Source organism: Astatotilapia calliptera, chromosome 10 (genome assembly GCF_964374335.1).
Source record: "Astatotilapia calliptera chromosome 10, fAstCal68.1, whole genome shotgun sequence".
Classification (NCBI taxonomy): domain Eukaryota; kingdom Metazoa; phylum Chordata; class Actinopteri; order Cichliformes; family Cichlidae; genus Astatotilapia; species Astatotilapia calliptera.
Genome location: NC_137431.1, coordinates 4,998,960 through 5,020,190, shown reverse-complemented (window position 1 = coordinate 5,020,190; position 21,231 = coordinate 4,998,960). Strand labels below are relative to the sequence as shown.

Genomic DNA, 21,231 nt, shown 5'->3' with positions numbered 1-21,231 from the left:
TTTTTCAAACAGCACATTCATCTCTGTGGGACACATCTTAGAAATTCGGAAAAATAAAAATACACATCTTTTTACTTTAGTCATTCACGTGGTTTTGGTTTTAGAGTGAACTGGTCTTTTTGCCACCAGGATCTAGTGGTTGTGCCCCAACTTTAAAGAGGACTACTCAGACATCTCAATACAATCTCGGCAGCAGTTATAACTCCTGTCAAACTGTCCTTGATCAATCCATTAAACCCCTCCAAACCTCCTCCACTGTAACTCACTGAGGCTGACAGCATGTCTGAAAAACCTTGTGCGCAAAATGCACAACTGCCAGAAACAGAAGAAAGGGTTTTAAACAATGGCCATCTCGGTAATTGTGCTATTTCAGCCACATTACACCCCACGGTACTTCCCTCCCTAAAGGAAATTGAGCTGTGTGCTCAGACTGTAATTACAGAGTGGTTATCTAGGTTTGGTGTCGGCTATTTCATCTGGCAACTAGTCTGGTGAGGACATCCACATTGCAACAAAGCAGCTGTTTTCAGCTCCTGCCTTGAAGTCACATCAATAAAGTACATTGTAAACACATGAGTCACTGACAGTCATTGGAGAAGAGTTTCCTGAGGTCATCGAGGTGACTGATAGTGACAGCGGTGATTGGCAGATTCCAGTGTCATATTACTGGAAAAACAGTCTGAGACCAGACTCTGTGACTCTGGCTCCGCATGAACGGCCCCTTCACACGAAGACGAGGGATGGAGAATCATTCCTAAACTCTTCTTAGGGGGGGGGGGGAGTCTGCTGCTAAAAACAGTACAGTTTTCTCTCTTTTTTAACTCACCATGTGTTTGCTAAAGTGAAAATAAGCAGCTTTAATCCAGCCTTTATAGTCCCAGAGGAGCATCTGGAGTCAGTGAAGGAGCACTTTCACAGATGCTGAGTTCATAGGCAATGTTTACAGGCTTGTAAAAGGGAGCCTCAGCAGTGGGGCTGGGCCCAAAGACACCACACTGACACAAACGATATCATCCCACTTGTGTCAAAAAACATTGCTTTAGTACGTCGCACATGGAGGTTCATCTGTGCTGAACACAGACATGAATGCATGTTGACAAAGAGCCTGTAGCCAACTGGCAGCAATTTCAGTTATACACGTGTGATTGATGGAGGATCTGAGGATCCAGCAGTCTCATTTAAACATATCTCTATCATCCCAGAGGTGTCTGATGTCTACAAGAAAGAGCCATACTATGACTCGTAGTGTGCGTATGTGGCAGATTTCGCTTCTGAAAGCTGAAATCAAAATCACCATATGCATACGTCTGAAGGCAGAGTCATGAAACAACAAAAGCCAATATTGTGCATCATACATTTATATCCAGGGATTCGGTGACACTTAAACCTACACTGTTTGGTACTCTCCACCACACAGACTGGGACATAGAGGAGCTGCTTAACATTTTACACGCAGCAGCAGCTGGTAAAGGCTTTTTCCACCAAACCTTGTACAGTAGCAAGAAAGCATGCATTTTTTAGCAATGCTGTCCACAGAGGGATTCAAACTTTCAACCCTGCCACACTCACTTACAGTAGTGGAGAAGAAACTGAAGGGTTTTTGTTTCACAATTGCATTGTGTCCATAATTCATCTAATGGGCCCAATGCTAGAGATAAATGAGCCAGCAAAGTCAGATTTCTGTGGGGAGCAGATGCTGGTGATAATCCAGTATCCCCTGGGCAGGTCACACAGTAAAGCTGCATATGGGCTACTCTGCTGTCTGTTGTTCCTAAGTGGCCTTTTAAGTGACATCATCTAGGAGGATTACTCACTTATGCACAAATGCTGACATAAAGGGGGCTTCCTACAAGATCAGCTGACTGATGTGAAATAGTAACTTTGTAAACTTTATAACGGACATTGTACAAGTGTTTTGTTTGTTTGATAACCATAACCACAAAATAAGCAATTTAAAACTTACCATATGCCAAACTTCCGAGTGCAAATACAACCAGTAAGGGAACCAGAGCCGGACTGTACTCCATTATACAAATGTGCACATAGGTAGATAAGGTTGGTGGCAGTCTTTAGGCTGTCAAACAGCAGCAGCAGCAGCACTTATAATTTCCACACAGACCCACAAATGAGCGCCAGCCTATGGTATGAAATGTCAGCAACTAGCAGCGGACTCCGCAGGCAGCATCTCAGCCGCTCTACAAATAAACCATAAGTTCAAACTTTAATCCCTCAACGCTTCTGCAAAATCTGCGTTTAGTGTCGTACAAAGCAAGCTGCAGGTGATGATCGGAGGGGCGGCTGAGAGTAAGGTGAAGGCGGCGCCCGGTCAATGAGTCCCGTTTTTTCCTCTTTTTGTTTGTTTTTAACAGAGGAGAAACATTCATCAGGGCTTAGTCCTGTAGAAAAACAGCCCCAAAGTAGCCGGAGTCATCGTACCAGGACGAAACGTCCACTTTGTTAAAAGCTCAGCTCCATGTGTGTCACTGCTCCGTCCCTCTCTGTCGCTCCGCCACCAGCACTGAGCCTCAGCAGCAAACAGTGCGCTCCCGGAGCCAAAGCGCACCACGGTAACAGTGGCCACAATGGCATTACCGGCTTCCGCTTGTGCTTTCAAAATAAAATTCTAATGAAGCAACCTGATGCAATGCCTACGGCTATATTATAAATTGATAAGTTAGAGAAGCATATCTTTAAGAGGGTAATCACTGGAAAATGAATATTAAAAAACAGCTGTGTTAATGCCAGTGGACCCTGCAGGTCCTGACTGACCTAACAAAATGTGAATGATTGGTTACAGAAATCATTCAACCTGTCAGGGTTGAATGGCACCTCATCTAATAGTTTCGACTCCGGAATATCTATCTATCTATCTATCTATCTATCTATCTATCTATCTATCTATCTATCTATCTATCTATCTATCTATCTATCTATCTATCTATCTATCTATCTATCTACACAGAGAGAGAGGGAGAATCTACACTATTAACAAAAGCACATCTCAGTTAAGCTGTGACAAAACCACCAGCCTGCTGTAACAGTATGCTGAAGGCAGACTCAGCATGCCTCCGGTTCATCCTTGTTTAATTCCGACTAACTTTACCACTCCAGTACCATTCTCTTAAAGGGCCAGTGCGCTCAATTTCAATGCGTATGTTGCGGGAGCCTCCGAGGGACCATTACAGTGAAACCTTGTCAGGCTATGTATGTAATGTTCGTATACCTTCTAACCAACAAAACACGATAGGACCATGACCAGTTAGTCATTTCTGTTAAATTCAGATTTAAATAAACTTCAGGGTCTTAGAGACACAACAGAGGCAACTACAGTTGAAGCAAAACGTTTGTGAACCTTCTCGTAACTCCCATAACATCTGCCTGGATTAATAATAAAATGGCAAAAGTTACTAATGGAAATATTTACTTGTTTGTTTGTTTTTTCAGCCATTACTGTGGGTGATTACTCAGTGTGCTTGATCTGGACATGAAAAGTAGATACGGTTAGTGTTTCGTCAGATTGTATTTTGGCTATAATTGTAACTTAGATGAAGATTAGAGACGAGTAACCAATACAGAATCCCACAAGTAATCCAAACAGTTTTGTACTTTGTCTCTGTTACTCCGTTTCTGTGTCCTCCATGCGCTGGTAAGATGTTTCCCACTTAAGCTGTGAATTTTCCTCAGCATTGAGAAGAAGTCACCATGCTGTTCAAAAAAGTCCAGATGTATAATATGCAATCAAAGACAGCTTGGACACTTTATCTTACATCTATATAGTTATATATATGAATATTTTGCATCCTTGAACACGCTATGAAGAGCATGAATGCTAATGTAGTGCTGCAAAGATTCATGATCTTTGCATTCATTCAGAAACCACCTTTTTTTTCTTAAACTGAACTCATAATACTCAATGAGGCGCAAATGTCAGCTTTTATCTCATGGCTGTTATCTAAACACACAGGCATAAATAATTTTGGCAATAGTTTGAATCCAAATGCAAATTTCTCTTACATGTGTACGACCTTTGATTGTGCCGACTGTGATGCTATGTATACAAATAAGGCGATAGAAATGACTCAGGCACTAAAAGATGCAAACAAGCCCCCCACACTGCTGCAAAATGTCACTATTTATCTGAGCACAGGCTCTGCCTGCAACTGATGGAAAGCGAAAAGCAATATTACATGTGCCAGGAGATACGGCAAACTGCAGCCAATGAAACTTGACTTAAGAGCCACAATTCTGCAATAAGGAATGATTGGCTAGAGTGCTGTTGAGCTGAATAAATATTAGGGGTCAGAAAGACCTGGTAAACACACAGCTCTTGACATTTATAGAAATGCATTGAATGGTGGTTTGCATCAAGCTGCGCATACTAAGTTGAGCTTTAACACATTCTGTCTCGCTGTGTTCTCAGCATTGCATGAAACAGAAATAATTCCACATCAGTAAGGTCACAGTGTCTGCTGCAGAGAGCTGAAAATAAATTCTCTCTTTTTGGGTTAACAGGAAAAATGAGAAGCAAGCGCCACTTAAACACCCCTGATATTTCTTTCATGTTTTATGCATGTACATATTTAATTTAATTGCAGAAACTGATTAATTGAGCATTGCTCTGTGATTGAATAAAACATGATGAGGCCCTCCACTTAAACGCATTTCCGTTTGTCTGTGACTGATGCCGCTACTTTGGTGCTTTCATCAAACATTTGGCATAGCTGTCAGTGGAATCAAGCACTCCATGAATTCAGACTAATTATCCACATTAGGAACTGAATTACAATGACAGCCCATCAGTGTGGATTGGTGCTGTGCAACACATTTGCAGCTGAGCCATAGACCACAGAGTTTTGCCCTTTCCACGCACAAAGATTTGCGTGTGGAAAGGGCATAATTTTTGCTATTCATTTGAAAGCATTGTAAAGGCCACGTAGAGTCAACTTTTGTGAAATGCCAGCATTAAAACATTTCCTGGAATTCCTGGCAGCATAGGAAAAGACGGCCTCTATAATATATAGAGGCTAATTGATGGTTTGGTTGGCAGGAGACTTTTCATTGCCCTACCTCTAGACCAGCCAGTGTTTGAACAGAGTCTCTGGAATCTACAAACAATAAATGTCAATCCAAATAAAAAAGAGTGTTTCCACAGTTGTTTAGAACAGATCCACTGAAAGAGTTGAATTCAGCACATGGCAAGCACGCTTCAAGACAAACGTATCGTCATATTAAGTAATGCACTGGGCAGCTGAGCCTACATTTATAAATAAACTAATGACTTTAAGTGAAAGGAGCCTATGATGTATGAAGGATCTTTTTTTCCCCTCTTTTGGCCGAGGCTGCACTGTTTCTGCAGGCTGTTTAACTGTTCCACTCTGAATGGCTTTCAAATGCCTTTCAGAAGAGTGAGAAATATCAAGCATCCCCCAAACATCAATTTATGGAAACCAAATCAGGCTTTCAGACCAACGTACCACACACATATCATTTACATATAAGCTCCAAAATAATCAAAAGGAAAGAGACTTGTTATTTAAAAGTCTATTCATTTATTTAAGATGAGACAGAGCTCATTTTGCATGCATGTGTGATGCAAACAACAAACTATCAGTGCTTTGTCATTTTAAGGAAAATTAATCTCTTGCACTTCTCACCATGAAGGGTTTTCTAAAGAGTGCTTTCAGTATATGAAGCTGTCCCAATGGCATTGAGTAGTTGTGGAGACAGATTAATTCTTAAAAAGTATACAATTTCTTTTGGCTTCATCCTTCTTCTTTAAGCAGCATTGTTGTAGGTCAAACCTGATGATTCATGAAGTGTCATGTAGAAATGTATTACTTCCTGTCCAAGGATGTCTATAGATGTGACTGACTCTGAGGACAGAACAATAAGTGACCTTGGAGATGTCCATTAAATGGAAAATGACATATTTTGTTCTTTCTTTGTGTCTTTTAAAATAGGGGGTCATTTTAAGGAGCCAGTACATGGCTAGTAGAGGACCATTGTAAGTACAATAGGTGGATTTATTGTTGTGTTTTTAAAGAATGCATTATATTCATCATATGCATTGTGTTCCAGTTTTCCACTTTTAGAGTTGAACAAATAAAGACACAGTAGACATTGAGACACTGATAGTCCACATGATATGATATTCCCAGGGTGTGGTTGTGTTTTTGAGATGAGCATTCTTATTATATTTTGAGTTGTGCTGCCAATTACAGTTTTTGTTGTACAGTTTTATTGTTTAACTTTGAAGGATAGTTTTGCTTTGCTTTGTTTTTTTTAACCTAGTTTTACTTCCTGCTTTTTAAATTAGCTGCATGTGTACTTTTAGTTCTTTGTCACATTATTTCACAGCCTTCCTCCATCTCTCTGTCTTGGGTCGTCTCATCTAATTTCATGACCTTTTGATGTAAAGATGGAGCGCTACACATGGCAAACCTTGGTATTTTCTTTTCTCGAATTTGCCAACATAATTTTCTCCTGTTCGTTACTGGAAGGCAAAAAAGATTTTCCTTATTTTCGCGCTTAAAAGACCATATGAACTGATGTATTGTTCTTCCCACAGAGAAATGGCCAACATCCTTTACCAGAACCACTTCCTTCCTGGCTATAAATCACCATTAATGTATAAAAACAGTGATGGCAGTCCTGATATTGCTGGGAGTGTTCAAGGAGCAGTTTTGCATGCCGACAATTACAAGAGCTGATAAAGCTGAGGAAGAGGGAAAGTAAAAGTCCCTCAGATATATACGCCCACAGCTGTTGATGTCAGAGATTAGCCTTCTGTGAATTCATTGTGCAAATGCTTAAAATAATTGCTATTTAGCTGCCCCAAACTTGAGCTCTGATTTAAAGCTAAAAATGTTTTTTCAACAATGCAAGTTCATCTTTTAAAGTACCTTTAAAATCCCTGAAAGGCTAACCTTGAGAGAACACTTTTAAGTTGGAAATAGCCAAAACTTGAAGCAGAAAATAACAGACTATTAAGATGGAATCAGTGGCACACTGCCTACGAGGCACTCTGTACATTCTGAATCACATGCATATGCCCCTATATCTGATGATGCAGCAGAGCGGGGAGAATAAGTCATTAAGACTATTGCTTATAATCTCGGTAGGCAGACCCACTCGTGGTGAAATCACTGTTACCTTGAAATGCCATTAAATGCTTATCATCTGCATCTATAACGAGACATTTGAACCTTTTCAAGGTTTCTTCTCCATTTCTAGTAATGAGACCCCCATATGTCTGCACCTTTTTTTAAACTCATAGCGGGTAATAAGAGGACAACCCCCTCAAGAGGATCCAATGAACGAATTCTAGTATAGATTAATTGATTAGGAGGGTGGCGCTCTAAGATGACAATATATCTCTTTATTGATCCACCTTTCAATGGGAATGGCTGTTATCCAACTTCCCTCAGGGATGAAAAGAAAAAAGAGGAAAAAAATACGAGGGGGAGGTGGTAAAGCAGTCCAGCTATTAGGTGGGCAACTAATTTCCTGTTTCTCTTGCTGGCTTTTCTCAACTTGGATTCAGTCCCACAGTGTGAATAAAAGGAAATATGGGCAAGAGATCCAGTGGATTGCCATTTAGACTAGAGCTCTATTGTCTCTCTACTGTCTCTGCTCCTATAAGAATCCATTTCTTTATCTCCACTTCTTCTCAGAGACCTCTTTCTTTGCCATCACTCTATATTGAGAGCACCCCCCCCCCCCCCCCACCCCTCGCCCCAACCATTAATTTTAGGGCTGTGAAGCGAGACGCACCTTCTGCTTTCTCCAACGCTCTCTGCATATATACGAACTGATAGGGGTATATGACAGGGCTGGGCGTCCCGTCTGTTTGCCACCACACATTATGATGAGAGGGGCAGATTGTGGTGTCAAAGCAAACATTAAGCTCTTGTTTATCTGCTGGGGTTAACCATCCAGTGGGTTTCATATACTGACTGTATTCTGTAATGAGTGGGGATGAGGTTTGGCACTTGTACTATAAGCTGTGTGGATGTCTCTCTGAAGACAGTAGCTGAATGGGTCACCAACAGCAGAAACTGGTTATGATGAAGGACCAAAATGGGTAATAAAAGCGGTTATTTTGAATGACGGACAACAATTTTGCATTTTATGACTTGGCTGTCCTTTCAATTTGTGAGATGACGAGGACATGGAGGAATCCTGAATGCGTTTGTATTGGCACTAAGCCGTAAGAGCTTCAGCAAACCTTGAAATATATTACAGCATTGGTGTCACTCTACTCTCCTCTTTACTTAATCTCTTCCACTGGGTTTTGGAACAGCCGTGGCTGTTTAAACCATGGTTTTCTTTTCTTGAGCGACTGATTCCTGAGAACACTGGAGAGGTGTTTTGAGGATTGATGTTGCCTCTGATGCATCACTTTCCTCACTGGAAACATATTTCCTTGTTTTCTAAAATGTCTGGAATAAAATTCAGCCTATTGTTACTAAAAGATGTCTTATCTTTGACACATCATGATATTCATTTTGTTGCTCTCTCCTACACAAAAACAAGCTCGCTGCTCCTCACTTTGTCAAAGATGTCTGGTGTCTATATTTCTGGTTTGTTGTCTCTATTGGCTGTGTAGCAGAGACCTCCTATGCCCCCACCTGTGGTTTAGCTGAGAGAGCTTATTGGTATAATGGCAAGTAATGAATGGCATTACCTGACCTGACAAGACTGGACTTACTGTGATGTGGTCAGTTTTAGAGCCAAAGCTTGTAGTAACAAGTGTTGTTCATGACTTTAAACTGTTGCTGTTCTTTTATTAATACATTTAGTAATATATTTGCAAATAAACCGTGAAAAAGTCATTTATGTTTCTATACTGAACAATGCAATTTTCACATGACTGCAGTATAGGATTGTATGAAGTTATGCAGGATGCAACTGTGCCCGACCTCTGCAGTTTCTTGCAGAAGATGCGCACCTTGTTCAAAATAGTCTTTTTCTCAGGCACCAAGTGGTGTCAGGACAGAGGGTCAGAGCCCACAGCCGGCTAGCGCACTGTGCTGCTCTGTAATTTAGCCTCCTCTGCTTCCCCACCCCACAGAGCTCCCATCCATTCCTTTCCTGTGAGATGAAATGACTCTTCCAATTCTCCCATTCTGCACTGGGGCTGCGAGGTGGCAGGGTAGCGGGGAGATGGGTTGGTGAAGTGGCAACTGCAATTATGGCCCTCCCCACAACACACATACCCTAGAGAGCCTGAACAAAATTGTCTCCCCTCCACATACAAGCTCTTCCGACTCCATTCCTTCTCTCACCTGCCGTTAACAGGCAGCCCCGGCCAGCTGTTACGGTGTGTGACAGAAGCCATTCATGCCTAGCAGCTAGCTGCCTTATTTTCAGTAGGACTACATGAAGGAAAGAAAAGGCAGTGATTCAGTAACATGCATAGTATTTCCAACTAGCAAAGTAATAATTTCACTAATTTCAATTGGATATTATTAATTTAAAAGTCTAAAAAGGATTAAAAAAAAAAAAGCTTATGAAACCAATTTTGCTGTAAAGAGAGCTGCAGAATACATCTTTCTGAGGATGCAACCAGGAAGCCAAAAACAAAATCTGTGTGACTGAAATTAGAGACTGCAACCTGAAATAATTTGCCATTTCATACTCCTGTTTCATCATATCCACTTCCAGGGAGCAGTAATCACACACATAGACAGATCAGACAATGCTAGATTTTACACAGTGATTACGAACAGACTGCCAGTCTCCTGCATTGAATTTGACCCCCCATCTCACTGGACTCCTGTGGAGAGGTAAGCTAATATTCTGTTATTACTTTAGCTATGTTTCATGCAAAGTAACCCATTATATTTCCAGGACAGAGCTGTGTTGTCTGGCAAATTGGAAAGGGAAAGTAATTACACCATGAATACACACAGCTAGCTCATTTGTTAGAACCGAAAATTGATCTAATAAAGCAAAATAACACTCACAGAAGACATTCTCATTTTAATGGGAGATGGCAAACTATAGCACAATGCTGAGTGCATACAATATCACAGTGGTCCACTAAAAGTGTAGCCTTTTACTGTTTGCCAGTCCTAGCCTCCAGTGACAGATCAAATAAGACTTGTAAGTATACCTTCATTGTGTCAAAGGTCACTGTGAATGAAAATGAAAGAGCATGACAGCACATGTGCAATCAGGAGGGAAGATCAATGCTATTCAGACCACTTTGGTTTCAGACTGCAGTGCTCACAGTTGATTGTGGTCTTAATGCTTTCTTTGATTACATTTCTTCAGGTTTCTTCATCAAAAATAAAGCTCTGGATACATTTTGGTTGTTTTTGTAACTCCTGTAGTGGTTTGCTGAGATTACTGACCCATGAGTTTGAGATTCTTTACTTTTTTGTAAATACATCATCTGATATTTCATTTAGAAACATTCCCATGAAAATTTAGCATACACGTGTAATTAATGCAAAATAATCTAATACTCTGTCTATGAAGATACTGTACGTGAGCTTTACCTACGGTCAGAGATGAGCAGAACTGTTCAAACTGTTTTAGAAGAAGACTGGAACAACTCATTCCAGACCACAGAACTATTCTGTACAACCAAGCATTTCTGGATTTACTGAGAACAGTCCCACCAGAAAAAGGACACATGGGTCAGAGTATTTTCTTGAGTTTATATACACCTATAATGTCACCACTCATTCTACCACTAGTTACTTGCCCTATTTTCTCTATTTGCCTTCTATATTGGGTGGAGTTCCAGCTTCCAGTTGATCAGACAACAGTCCAGGCTGTTTGTCAGGATTCATGGATGGCTGGGAGGTCATCTCCTAGAAAAAGAGGTCACTAGTACACATCAGTAGGAATGAGTCAACCAGATAAAGAGCAATGTTCTGTAGAAATAGTGCACAGAAAACTGTGGAACCAAGCGCTTTCAGTTGTACGTAGGGATGGGTAATGGCACCAGATACCGGTAGTTACCGGTAGTAACCAGACCGAAAAGCAGCGCACATTTCGGTGCTTTATTTTCTTGAAATGTCATACACTTTGAATTCTAGCCAATCATTTTACCTTTCCAAGGATAGTAGGCAGGCCCAGGTACGTACGTCCTTTTAGAGCAGAGCTACAGATTAAAAATGCCCAAGGTGAAGCGGTCAAAAGTCTGGCTGTACTTCACAGCAAAAGATGCAAACTCAGCAGCCTGCAACAAGTGCTTTAAGGTGATACTGTGCAAAGGAGGTAACACCTCAAATCTGATGAAACACCTGGCGACGTATAGCATTTTTTTAAAAGCCGAGAAATGCACCGTATTTGATAGCTTGCTGCAAGAGCTCACACCGAGCACATCTACTGCGGGTGTGGTGCCTGTTATCAGACCCGGAGTTAGCAACATCACCCAAGAACCCGAAGAGGAGAGTCCTGGCCCCTAGCCCTGCCAGTGTAGCAGAAATGATGACGGATGATGATGGCAGCAGCAGCCGTTCTTCTCTGGGTGAGTCGCTTAATGTTGTTCGCATGTAATTTACATTGAGTAGGCTAACCACGTTATTACATTAATGCATGTAAGGTGAACTAATAAACACCATCGTAGTGACATGCGGCTGTCTTCTAGTTTGATAGAGTGATGCCATATATGCCCTATAGCTGCAGAAAAGGCTAACATTGTTATCTTTTTACAAAAAAAACCCAGCTAAACATGAGAGGTTTTAGGACAAAGTTTGTGTTTTCCATTGTTTAAGCACCAATTCCAACCAAAGGAGGTATGTTGTATCAACAGAAAAGGCTAACTTGGTTATCATTTTGCAGAAAAAAAGGGACTGCTAAAAATAAAAACATAAGAGGTTTTTGGACAAAGTTTGTGTTTTCCATTCTTTAAGCACCAGTTCGAGCACCGTTTAAGCATCGGCACCGTTTCAAAAGTACCGGTTTGGCACCGGTATCGGATAAAACCTAAACGATACCCATCCCTAGTTGTACATATGTTATATATGTAGCTGGGTGGTAAAACTTAATTTCATAATGTAGTTTCCCACTTGGGTTAAATAAGTATTCCCTCAGGATGTTGGGGTTGGAGTAAATGTATTATGTGTCAACTTGTTGCTGTTTTGTTGTTGTAAGGTTTAAACGTGCTGCCAGAAGTTACATATAGTTTGTTCTGTCTCCATTTGTTTTTCTCTTTATTTACATAGCTTTTTTCTCTCTCTCTATGAAACTTATAGCGGGAGTCTACATTGTGATGAAGAGAGATAATTTTATTACCGGAACTGAAATCAGATCTATGAAACCCTGAGCTCCAAATAACCAACAAATACATGAATTTAAGAGGCACTCATGCTGCAATAATCTCTTATTATTCTCATCTCCAGTTTGAATAAGCCTTTAAGGTCCCTTTAGAAGCTTTCTTCAATTCCATACCGCTCTCCTTGTCTGATGAACAAATGTAAAAAGTCTGGGAAAAATGGCACCGACATTCCTCCTCAAACCCCCAAATAGAGTGTCAGGGTTAAGCGTTACTGTCTCAAGGGGGAAAACGTGAGATAACGAGTGAGAGCCTAGTCCAAACACTCGAAAGGGAAAACAGCTGGAAATGACTGGTTTACATTTTCATATCATGACAGCACTGTTAGTATGAATACTAACGGCGTTAGCATGTTGAAGAAGTTTGTTTTTGCATTAGCATTTATCATGTGGTGGAAAGTAGAATGTCAGTCATTTAATTTTTTTAATTCAAATACTATCCAAAAAATGGCATTATACAAATATTGCAATAATATACAAATGACATTTCCGTGAGTACCAGACGGACTGGATTATGAAAGCTCCAATAATGAAGACGTACCAGAGGTTTATGCTAACATATTTCCAATTAGCTCCCCAAGAGAACTTAATCTCATGAAGGAATTTATATACACATATAAACCAAAGCATTAAAACCATCGGACCAGTGTTGCTTGAATCCCCATCTTACTGTCAAAACAATTCTGACCCATCAGTGGTATCTGAAACCTGGATGCTAACAGCAGATCCCATAGGTCATCTACAGTCCTCAAATCCTTCCTGCAGATAACCAGTGAGATGGGGGTGAGTATGTTACACATTTTTTAATCACTTAATAAAGTTAGAGATACTACTTGAGCTACATAGGTTGTGCATATCTGAAGATCAGCAGATAAGGAAAAACAATTATCAAAGTACCTTTTTTCTTTACTTGCCTTACAGTCAGCTGACCTACACTTTAGAGGGCTGGAAAAATTGGCAGTAAGTGTAAATTCATTGGATAGAAGGAGACGAATGTGATGGTAAAATAAGCCCAGGCTAGTGATAGCTGCTGATAACACCACACTGACTTTTGTGCATCTGCAAAGACAGCATGCTAACGCAAAGTAGGGAAAAACCCAGAGTGATGTTAAAGCTGAATGTGTGCTCTCTCCAGGCAAACAGTCAGACTCTGATCTTTAATACAGCATTGTAGCTTCTACCTGTAACTTTTCAATCAGCGTGGCAGTTGAAGTGCTCTTTGAGCTCGTTTTCACATTTGCTGCAGGCTTTGGCTCAAAACTAAAACACTAAAGCTTCTGTCCTCATTAGGACCAGCATGGTGCGTAGTATTATAGCTTTATGTTGTTAAATGGTAATTATGGGACAGTACATGTTAGGTGTAATGCAGCAGTAATGTACTAAGCAGTGCAACAAATTACTTTCTAATGCAATGTACTACCTTTAAAAAACATAATGAGTAATGTGTGCTTCACTGTCAGTCACATTGTGTTGTCCCTCACTCCGCTCTGGTTGAGGCTTCCCCTTGTCCTCATGGGGGAGGCTGTTGCAATTAGAAGCGGCAGGACAATGATTGTGTGTATTTGGACTCCATTGATGTTTAGATGGATGGTAGATATCAAGCTCACATTTACATGAACGTCAGAACCCAAGACTTCCAAGCAAGTCACTGGACCGTAATGAGATGATCAGTGTTATTGTCTTCACCTCTCTTTAATGTTCTGCTGAAAATTGGCAGCTTCCTCAGCACACATGTAATTTCCCAGTCCAATTTGGGAAGTCAAAAGATTTCACCTTTTTTAAACCATGAACTATTCTGACCTTCAGCTTCTGTGGCCAAATAGTGGAATAATAAAAAAGACTGAGAGGGATGAGGCAGCCCAAAGCACATGGATGCATTAAAAGTCTTTTGTTTGTTCAGGTTCAGAACCACTTCATCATTAGTCATCATTAGTATGCTGACGAGTGTGAGGACGGAAGCTGTGTCTCTATGTGAAGTTTTTTAATAGGTTTTTCACAGTATTTCATAAAAGGAAAAAAAGAAATATATGTAAGAGGGTAGACTAAGACATACGAATTAGAAGTTACTGCAAAAACATACATAAGTGCTGTGCTAGAAAACCTCCACTGATTCAGAACTTAACCTTAAATATAAAGTATTAATTAAGGTCATTACATTTAAAAAATGTAGCTGTGTCAATGGAAACACAGCGACATAAAGACGCACACAAAGGTGCAACTATTCAGCTGTCGCACACACACACCTACACACACGAATTCAGCCTTATCCCTTTCATCACTGCTTCACTTCAGCCTCTTTCTTCTCCATCAGCAATTCTTTTTTCCCATCATTGTCAGAGACGGCTTTATCCCTGTGAAAGCAAGGACATTGCTTGGCTGTAGGATAGGCAGCGCTGCACTAGAAGAAAGCCCTTCACAGATGATTTCGGCTTTCTCTTTCCCTGACGGGGGGAGAAATCACAATCCCTTGTTCGCTGAAAATTATTGCTGGATTACCTGTGTCCCCGTGCAGCAGAGCTATCACAGCTAAACCAACCCAACCTGGATTTATGAATTTCATGATTGACGCAGAAAGTGCAAGAAGAATTACACACAAAATCTTATTTTCATTATTTACGTTTATATATATACCACTGCCAGACCCCATTTCTCTCATCCTGCCTTTGTTTCCTGTCTCTTTGTCTCTAATGATGACAACAATGACCAGGACAGGACACACCAGGCTTACAGAGATCCAGGTTTCCTCTCCTAGCCTTACTTACTTGTTCTTGGCTTCAGTTTCTCCCCACCATGCCCTCTGACATACAATGTGCCTGTGGCTGATAGGGAGAAGAGACAGTACTGGAAGCAAGGGAAGGTGGTGGAGGGGGTTGGGGGCTCATTGTTTTCTTTCACTCTCCTGGATCTCTCTTTATTTATGATACCTCCTGCACGACCAGGGACATGCAGCGACCCCAGGAACTACATTCAGCCATAATGTGCTGGTGATTGTGTCTTGCAAAAGCAGACTATCCTCTTGTGTGTTGACTTTCTGGCTGATCACAAAACAATAGCCCCCCTGCCCATCACTCTGAGGGAGACAGTTGGTTTGAAGTTTCAGTGAATGAGGGCCACTGGGGGATGGTATCCAAGGCTGGACCATGAGGGGGAATAATGTTTCAGAGGGAATAGGGGGAGGTTTAATTTTAACAGTTAGTGTTGCCTTCATCTTCTGACAAAGTCCCTCTGGGAAAATGATTGCAAACTATTCAGCTTTGTTTAAAATGTATTTGGTTATTTAGGAAAAAAACGTTAAACATTTGTGAGCAACTGTCCTCATGCCCACCATGCACAGCAGCACTGAGTCAGCAGCTTATGTTAAAACTGTATGCCTGTGAAAGAGCCCATGCAGGTAATGAGCTATTGGCAGTTGTTAAACAGACTGTGTGTAATGGGTCGTTGGAGCAGTGAGTGCCCTGCTCACCTGTTAGCCTGAGCTTTGGACCAGCTGGACAGGCCAAAGAGCAAAGGTGGGCAGTCTGTGGGAAGGAGTTCACATTTGAAGTTGCTTAGAACGGCCTCTTCAATAAATGCAACAGCTGATATGAATCAACCTTACAGCTGTTCATGCAACTGTTGTTGGACATTATTTCGACTCCATTACCTTTTCCTCAGTTCTGTGACTATGCTGTCATGACAGTACGCACCTATCCAGCCTGTGTTCAAGAGGGCAGATAGGGTTCATCGCACTCGCTGTATACATTTACACCATATGCTTCATGAATATTTCATGCTAGATTAAAGTTTTTCAATTTCCTTTGATTTCCTTTTAAAAACAAACAAACAAAACAATAGTTGGTCACTAGTTTAGGTATGACCTTCCTGAGAGTACAAAAAGATTCAGGGCAAAAGTTGGATTTGCAAACAGACAGAAATGTCACATGTATATAAAAGATTAAGATAAAAGTATTAGTATTGGTTTCTGTACTTAAAAGTTTTCTAGCATTTTGAAGACACAGTGTTAGCTGGTAGTGTGTGGACCAGTTCTGTTTACATTATACATGCTTCCTCTAGCCAGTATCATTAAAAGATGTAGCATACATTTTCACTGTTATGCAGATGGAGTCATTTTTGAGCAGGATGTCCTTCAATGCACGCATTAAACAAATATGTAGGACTGTGTTCTTCTATCCATGCAATATCTCTAAAATTAGAAATATCCTGTCTCAGAGTGACGCTGAAAAACTAGTTCATGCATTTATTACTTCTAGACTGGACTAGTAGAATGACAGGCAGAGCCTTCAGCTTCCAGGCCCTTCTTCTGTGGAACCAGCTCTAAGCTTGGATTTGGACAGACAGACAGACACCCTCTACATTTAAGATTAGGCTTAAAACGTCCCCTCTTTGACAAAGTTTATAGTAAACGCTGGGTCAGGTGACCCTGAATCCACCCTTAGTTATGCGGCAATAGACTTAAGGCTGTCGGGGGATTCCCATAATGCATTGAGCATTTCTCCTTCTCTCACCCCTGTTCACTCACCATGTGTTTATACACCACCCTGCATTTAATTATGACTTATTACTAATCTCTGGCTCTCTTCCACAGCATGCCTTTTGTCTTGTCTCCCTCCCTTCATCCCCAACTAGTTGTGGCAGATGGCCACCCCTCCCTGAAACTGGTTCTGCTGGAGATTTCTTCCTATGAAAAGGAAGTTTTTCCTTCCCATTGTTGCCAAAGTGCTTACTCAAAGGGGGTCATTTTCTGTATTATTGTAGGGTCTTCACCTTACAATATTAAGCACCTTGAGATGACTGTTGCTGTGATTTGGTGCAATTTAAATACAACTGAATTGAATGTAACTGAATTATGAGTGACTTTAATTCTTTATACCAACTGGATGTTATATCCCCACTACCTTTTCATACAAGTGGCACTGATTCCAAATAGTAGAAGTAGCCTTGTAAAGCAAATGTAAAAAAATAGTTCACATGTTAATACCTGTCCTAGACTAACTCTAAAAGTTGTTCACCTATTAAGAGTTGCAGACAAACTTTGATTATCACACTCATGAAGGAAAAAAAAGCCCAATCTGAACTCAGAAATGGATTCCTTAACCAAACAGAGCAATGAGAAACATTACAGATCAGTGTCACTGTGAAACATTGTGTCACATCTCAAGACTGAACAGTTTCTTTCATTGCAGCAACTCATTCATTGATGTCAGAGCCACGACTCATTTGAAAAAAAGATTAGTCACCTGCTTCGACTGACACAGTGAGAGTATGAAAATAACCACTAGACAGTTTATCTCATTCTTTGGGTTCATATTATTTGTAACTTTTAACAGCTGCCCTGGGGCGCACTGACAGAGGCGAGGCTGCCAGACACTGTGCCACCGGGCCCTCTGACCACCACCAGTAGGCAACGGGTGAAGTTTCTTGCCCAAGGACACAACTACCAAGACTGTCTGAGCTGGGGCTCGAACCGGCAACCTTCCGATTACAAGACGAACTGCCAACTCTTGAGCCACGATTGCCCCAACAACATTTTCCAAGTCATATTTTTTTAATTTTTTCAAACTATTTAATATTTTTGTTTATGTCGATTATGCGCAGTAGAAGGGTCAATAGGAGAAACTTATAACTGGTTGTTAGCCTTGAGCTCCAGTCTGCATGCCCCAGGGCAAGATACTAACCCCAGGTTTCTCTCCGATGCATCCAACAGAGTATGAATGTGTGTGAATGTCAGAATCAAAGCACCTATGTAGAAAATAACGTATAGAAAATGTGCTTGCATGAATGGGTGAAGTCCAAAGTCCATGTACCAAAAGCCCTATGCTTTGGTAGATGTGCTCAGAACAGCAAACGTCTGATTGGAAGATATATTATCCTTACAGAGCAAATTGTTGTTTGTTGCTGGATAAATAAAATGTTGCTTACAGAAGAATTGGGAGAGATGCAGTACAATGCTATCTTATCTAAAGCATTGCATGTATTTAAATGTAAATATATTTAACAGATATTATTCAGTCTAACTGCAATGCAATGCAATCAAAGCAGACTGCGTAGCTCATGTCGGAGCTCACTGTGACAATGAAAAGTTCTTCCTGCTAGTGGCAGGCATCATTAGCTTCCTGTAGTGTCATCACTTTCAGTTTTTTTGTTTTCATTTGAACTGACCCGTGACATTGTGACGGTCAGCTCGTTAATTCGCAGAAGCTTAAGCCAGAAAAAGCATCCCAGTTATGAAATTGGCCAATTATCTGGCAGTGTTTTCATTTTGGACGGGCAAAGCAGTGCCGGCCTGCCAGCAGCTCATTAGGAAATGACTGGCTGCATCTCCGGAGCTATTCTCCATTTTGATATCCAAAACAAGGCTGGGTGAGCAAACGCACCAGTCTGTTACATGTGGCATCTCATATTGCAAACAATGATTTCATTCCTCTGTTGAGTTACAAGTGATAAAGCTCCAGGAATACAATGGATGGGATTTAGTTTGGATTGAGGAATCCAACCTGGGGAGTGAGGGGTTTGCACACACCAAAGGGCCACAAGATAAATGCGAGAGGTCACAAAATGTTTATATATATAGTCAATCATTTAAAAACAAAGCAGAAAACATTCGTCTTTGTGTGTCTGAATAAGCAAAAGAAGAATCGAGGACAGTGGATGAGGGCGGCTTGCCAGCAGATGGATATAGTATGGATAGTATAGATAGTGGCTTTGCTTGGCTGTTAAGATGTTAAATGCTGTTTTCTTAACAATAATTCATAAATAAAAACACCCTCTAAGAATGCAATGCAAAAATCTGCAGTGTTTTAGAGCATGAGGTCTAAACCACAGAAGCTAGCTTTGATCTTTAGTGGGCCGGACGAGTGAAACTCCCCTTTCAGTCAAAGATGTTGTTACCAACGTTCATGAAGACATTCTCAGAAAACCTATTGGTGTTACGCCTTTTTTCTCTTCACAGAGTTGTGTGATGCTGTCCTTATATACAATTATATACAATTTCACTATTTCTGGAGTCTAAATACAAACATTTTTATTTTATTTTATCAAATATCACTTACAGAATAACAGAGCTGATCACAGGTTGTGGACACGGTGGAGAAAAACGTCAGAAGAACAGCATGTGATTACAGTTTTTTTACAGACGCTAGGACACATTTCTCAATATTTAGGTCACGTTTGCAAAACTCCTCACACAGTGAGCACAACAGAAGTCTATGTGGGCTAAACTGAGGATCAGTTATCATTGTTTTGGCACAAAATGCATTCAATGACTACATCTCTCAAATTTCATGAATTATCTTCTCACTCAGACACAACAACTGCCAAAAATCTTTGTACGGACAGGACATTTTGCATGTGCTTACATACTGTTTTCAAAACTGTTAAACTTATGGCCAAAACAATAACACAATGCAAAACTTGAAAAGACAGCAAAATTCAACAGCAATATTTTATTGAAACATATTTTAAATCTAAAAATGCAGTTTAACCAGCCACAGCTGATTCTCATTGTAGATGAACATCTACACAGGTGTTACTCCTTCAATTGTTCAACTCCTTCAATTCTGGCAGCCAGAAGATTCTTTCCTAGGTGTATTACCCTAGATGACATAAGATGTGATGTGGATGAGAACCTGTGGCCAAATGGAGGAGACCGAGTAGATTAGCATTACTATTGTATGTGTATCAGTGGATGGTGTGTATACAAATTCTTGTATTTTGGGATTACTTAGTGCAAAAAAATAAAAATACATAAACATAAATACATGATGTCTGATTCATTCCAGTAACATATATTGAAATTATAAACAGAGATGTGTCCTTGTTTTACACAAGGAAACACTGTAATGCTACATGTTGTTAGTGTGTTTCAGGTCATTGTTTTGTGGGTGACAAAGTGTGTTTGTCGGCTGTCAACCTTTGCTAGTGTTCTGGAAGAATGAGGTTATTTGAGACCTGAATGAAGTGTTTTGGTAGTTGTAGTGCATTTTGAATGTGAAATGAACTGCTTTGCCAAGCTGACGGTCAGTTAGGAGGATTGTGTGAAGAGTTTTGCAAAAGTGACCTAAGTATTGAGACATGTGTCCTAGCGGCTGTAAAAAACTGTAAATGTAATGCTAGATGAGCGATGCTGAAAATGACTACTAATGTAAAACCTTCATAGCTTGATGCTGTAGGACAACTTTAGTACATATACATCATTTTAAGCACAATATTTGTTTCTTTGGCTCCCACCAAAGTACCTAACTGAGTGAACTCAGCTCAACATATAGTCTCTAAATTGGTGTAAATTGGTGCTGAAAATACCTTCAGCACCAATTTACACCAGAGAGCAGAGTGAACCAGCACAAGAAAGCTGCAGCTTCCATGAATTAAGGTTTTTTACAATATAGATTATATGCTTTTCAAGCAGTGTTGTTCTAACAGGACAAACAAGACAAGCAGCACTTGCAAAAAAAAGGCCACAAGTTAAAACACACCAAAGTAAAGCCATCGTGCTTCTCTTTCATCTCAGACAGCGCTGTCATGAAGCATGTCGCCTGTTTACATCCATCCTTTAAATTACTGCTGTCTTGCAGTCGCTCTGAGATCAGTTATGATCTGGACTTTGTGTGGAAACACAGCTACAGGAGCATTAAGTAGTAAATGAGCTTTAGTGATTAAGCATCATAACGGATTACTTAATTAGTTGAAGGAATCGTTACTACTAACATTCATTATTTGAAGTACAGATCCATAACAGGATGCTTCACATCCTGATTTACCAAGGCCTGTGAAATTCTGTTTATTTGTTAGAACTATTTGCATTTTCCAAAAACAAAATTCTTTTAACAATCAGTTTAATACTTGGTTGGCCGTTATATTGCTAAGTGTGCATCGGGTGCAGGAGTCCCCACTATACTCAATGCAAACACAACAGAACATCTATGCAGGTGATTGTCTTTAGGA

The 21,231-nt window shown here is 40.4% G+C and overlaps 1 protein-coding gene across 6 annotated transcripts in view; it reads right to left on the bottom strand.

Annotated features, from left to right (window-relative positions):
• robo3 (roundabout, axon guidance receptor, homolog 3 (Drosophila)) overlaps positions 1-21,231 on the bottom strand; it is a 164,545-nt gene that overhangs the window by 87,608 nt on the left and 55,706 nt on the right. The window contains exon 1 of one of the 6 annotated variants that reach the window (XM_080306991.1): positions 1,964-2,542. The exons of the other annotated variants lie outside the window; for them this stretch is intronic. Coding sequence (XP_080163117.1) covers positions 1,964-2,027 — 64 coding nt within the window. The 5' untranslated portion in view covers positions 2,028-2,542. Of the gene's footprint in view, positions 1-1,963; positions 2,543-21,231 lie in introns of those variants that run through there. 6 annotated transcript variants of the gene reach the window in all.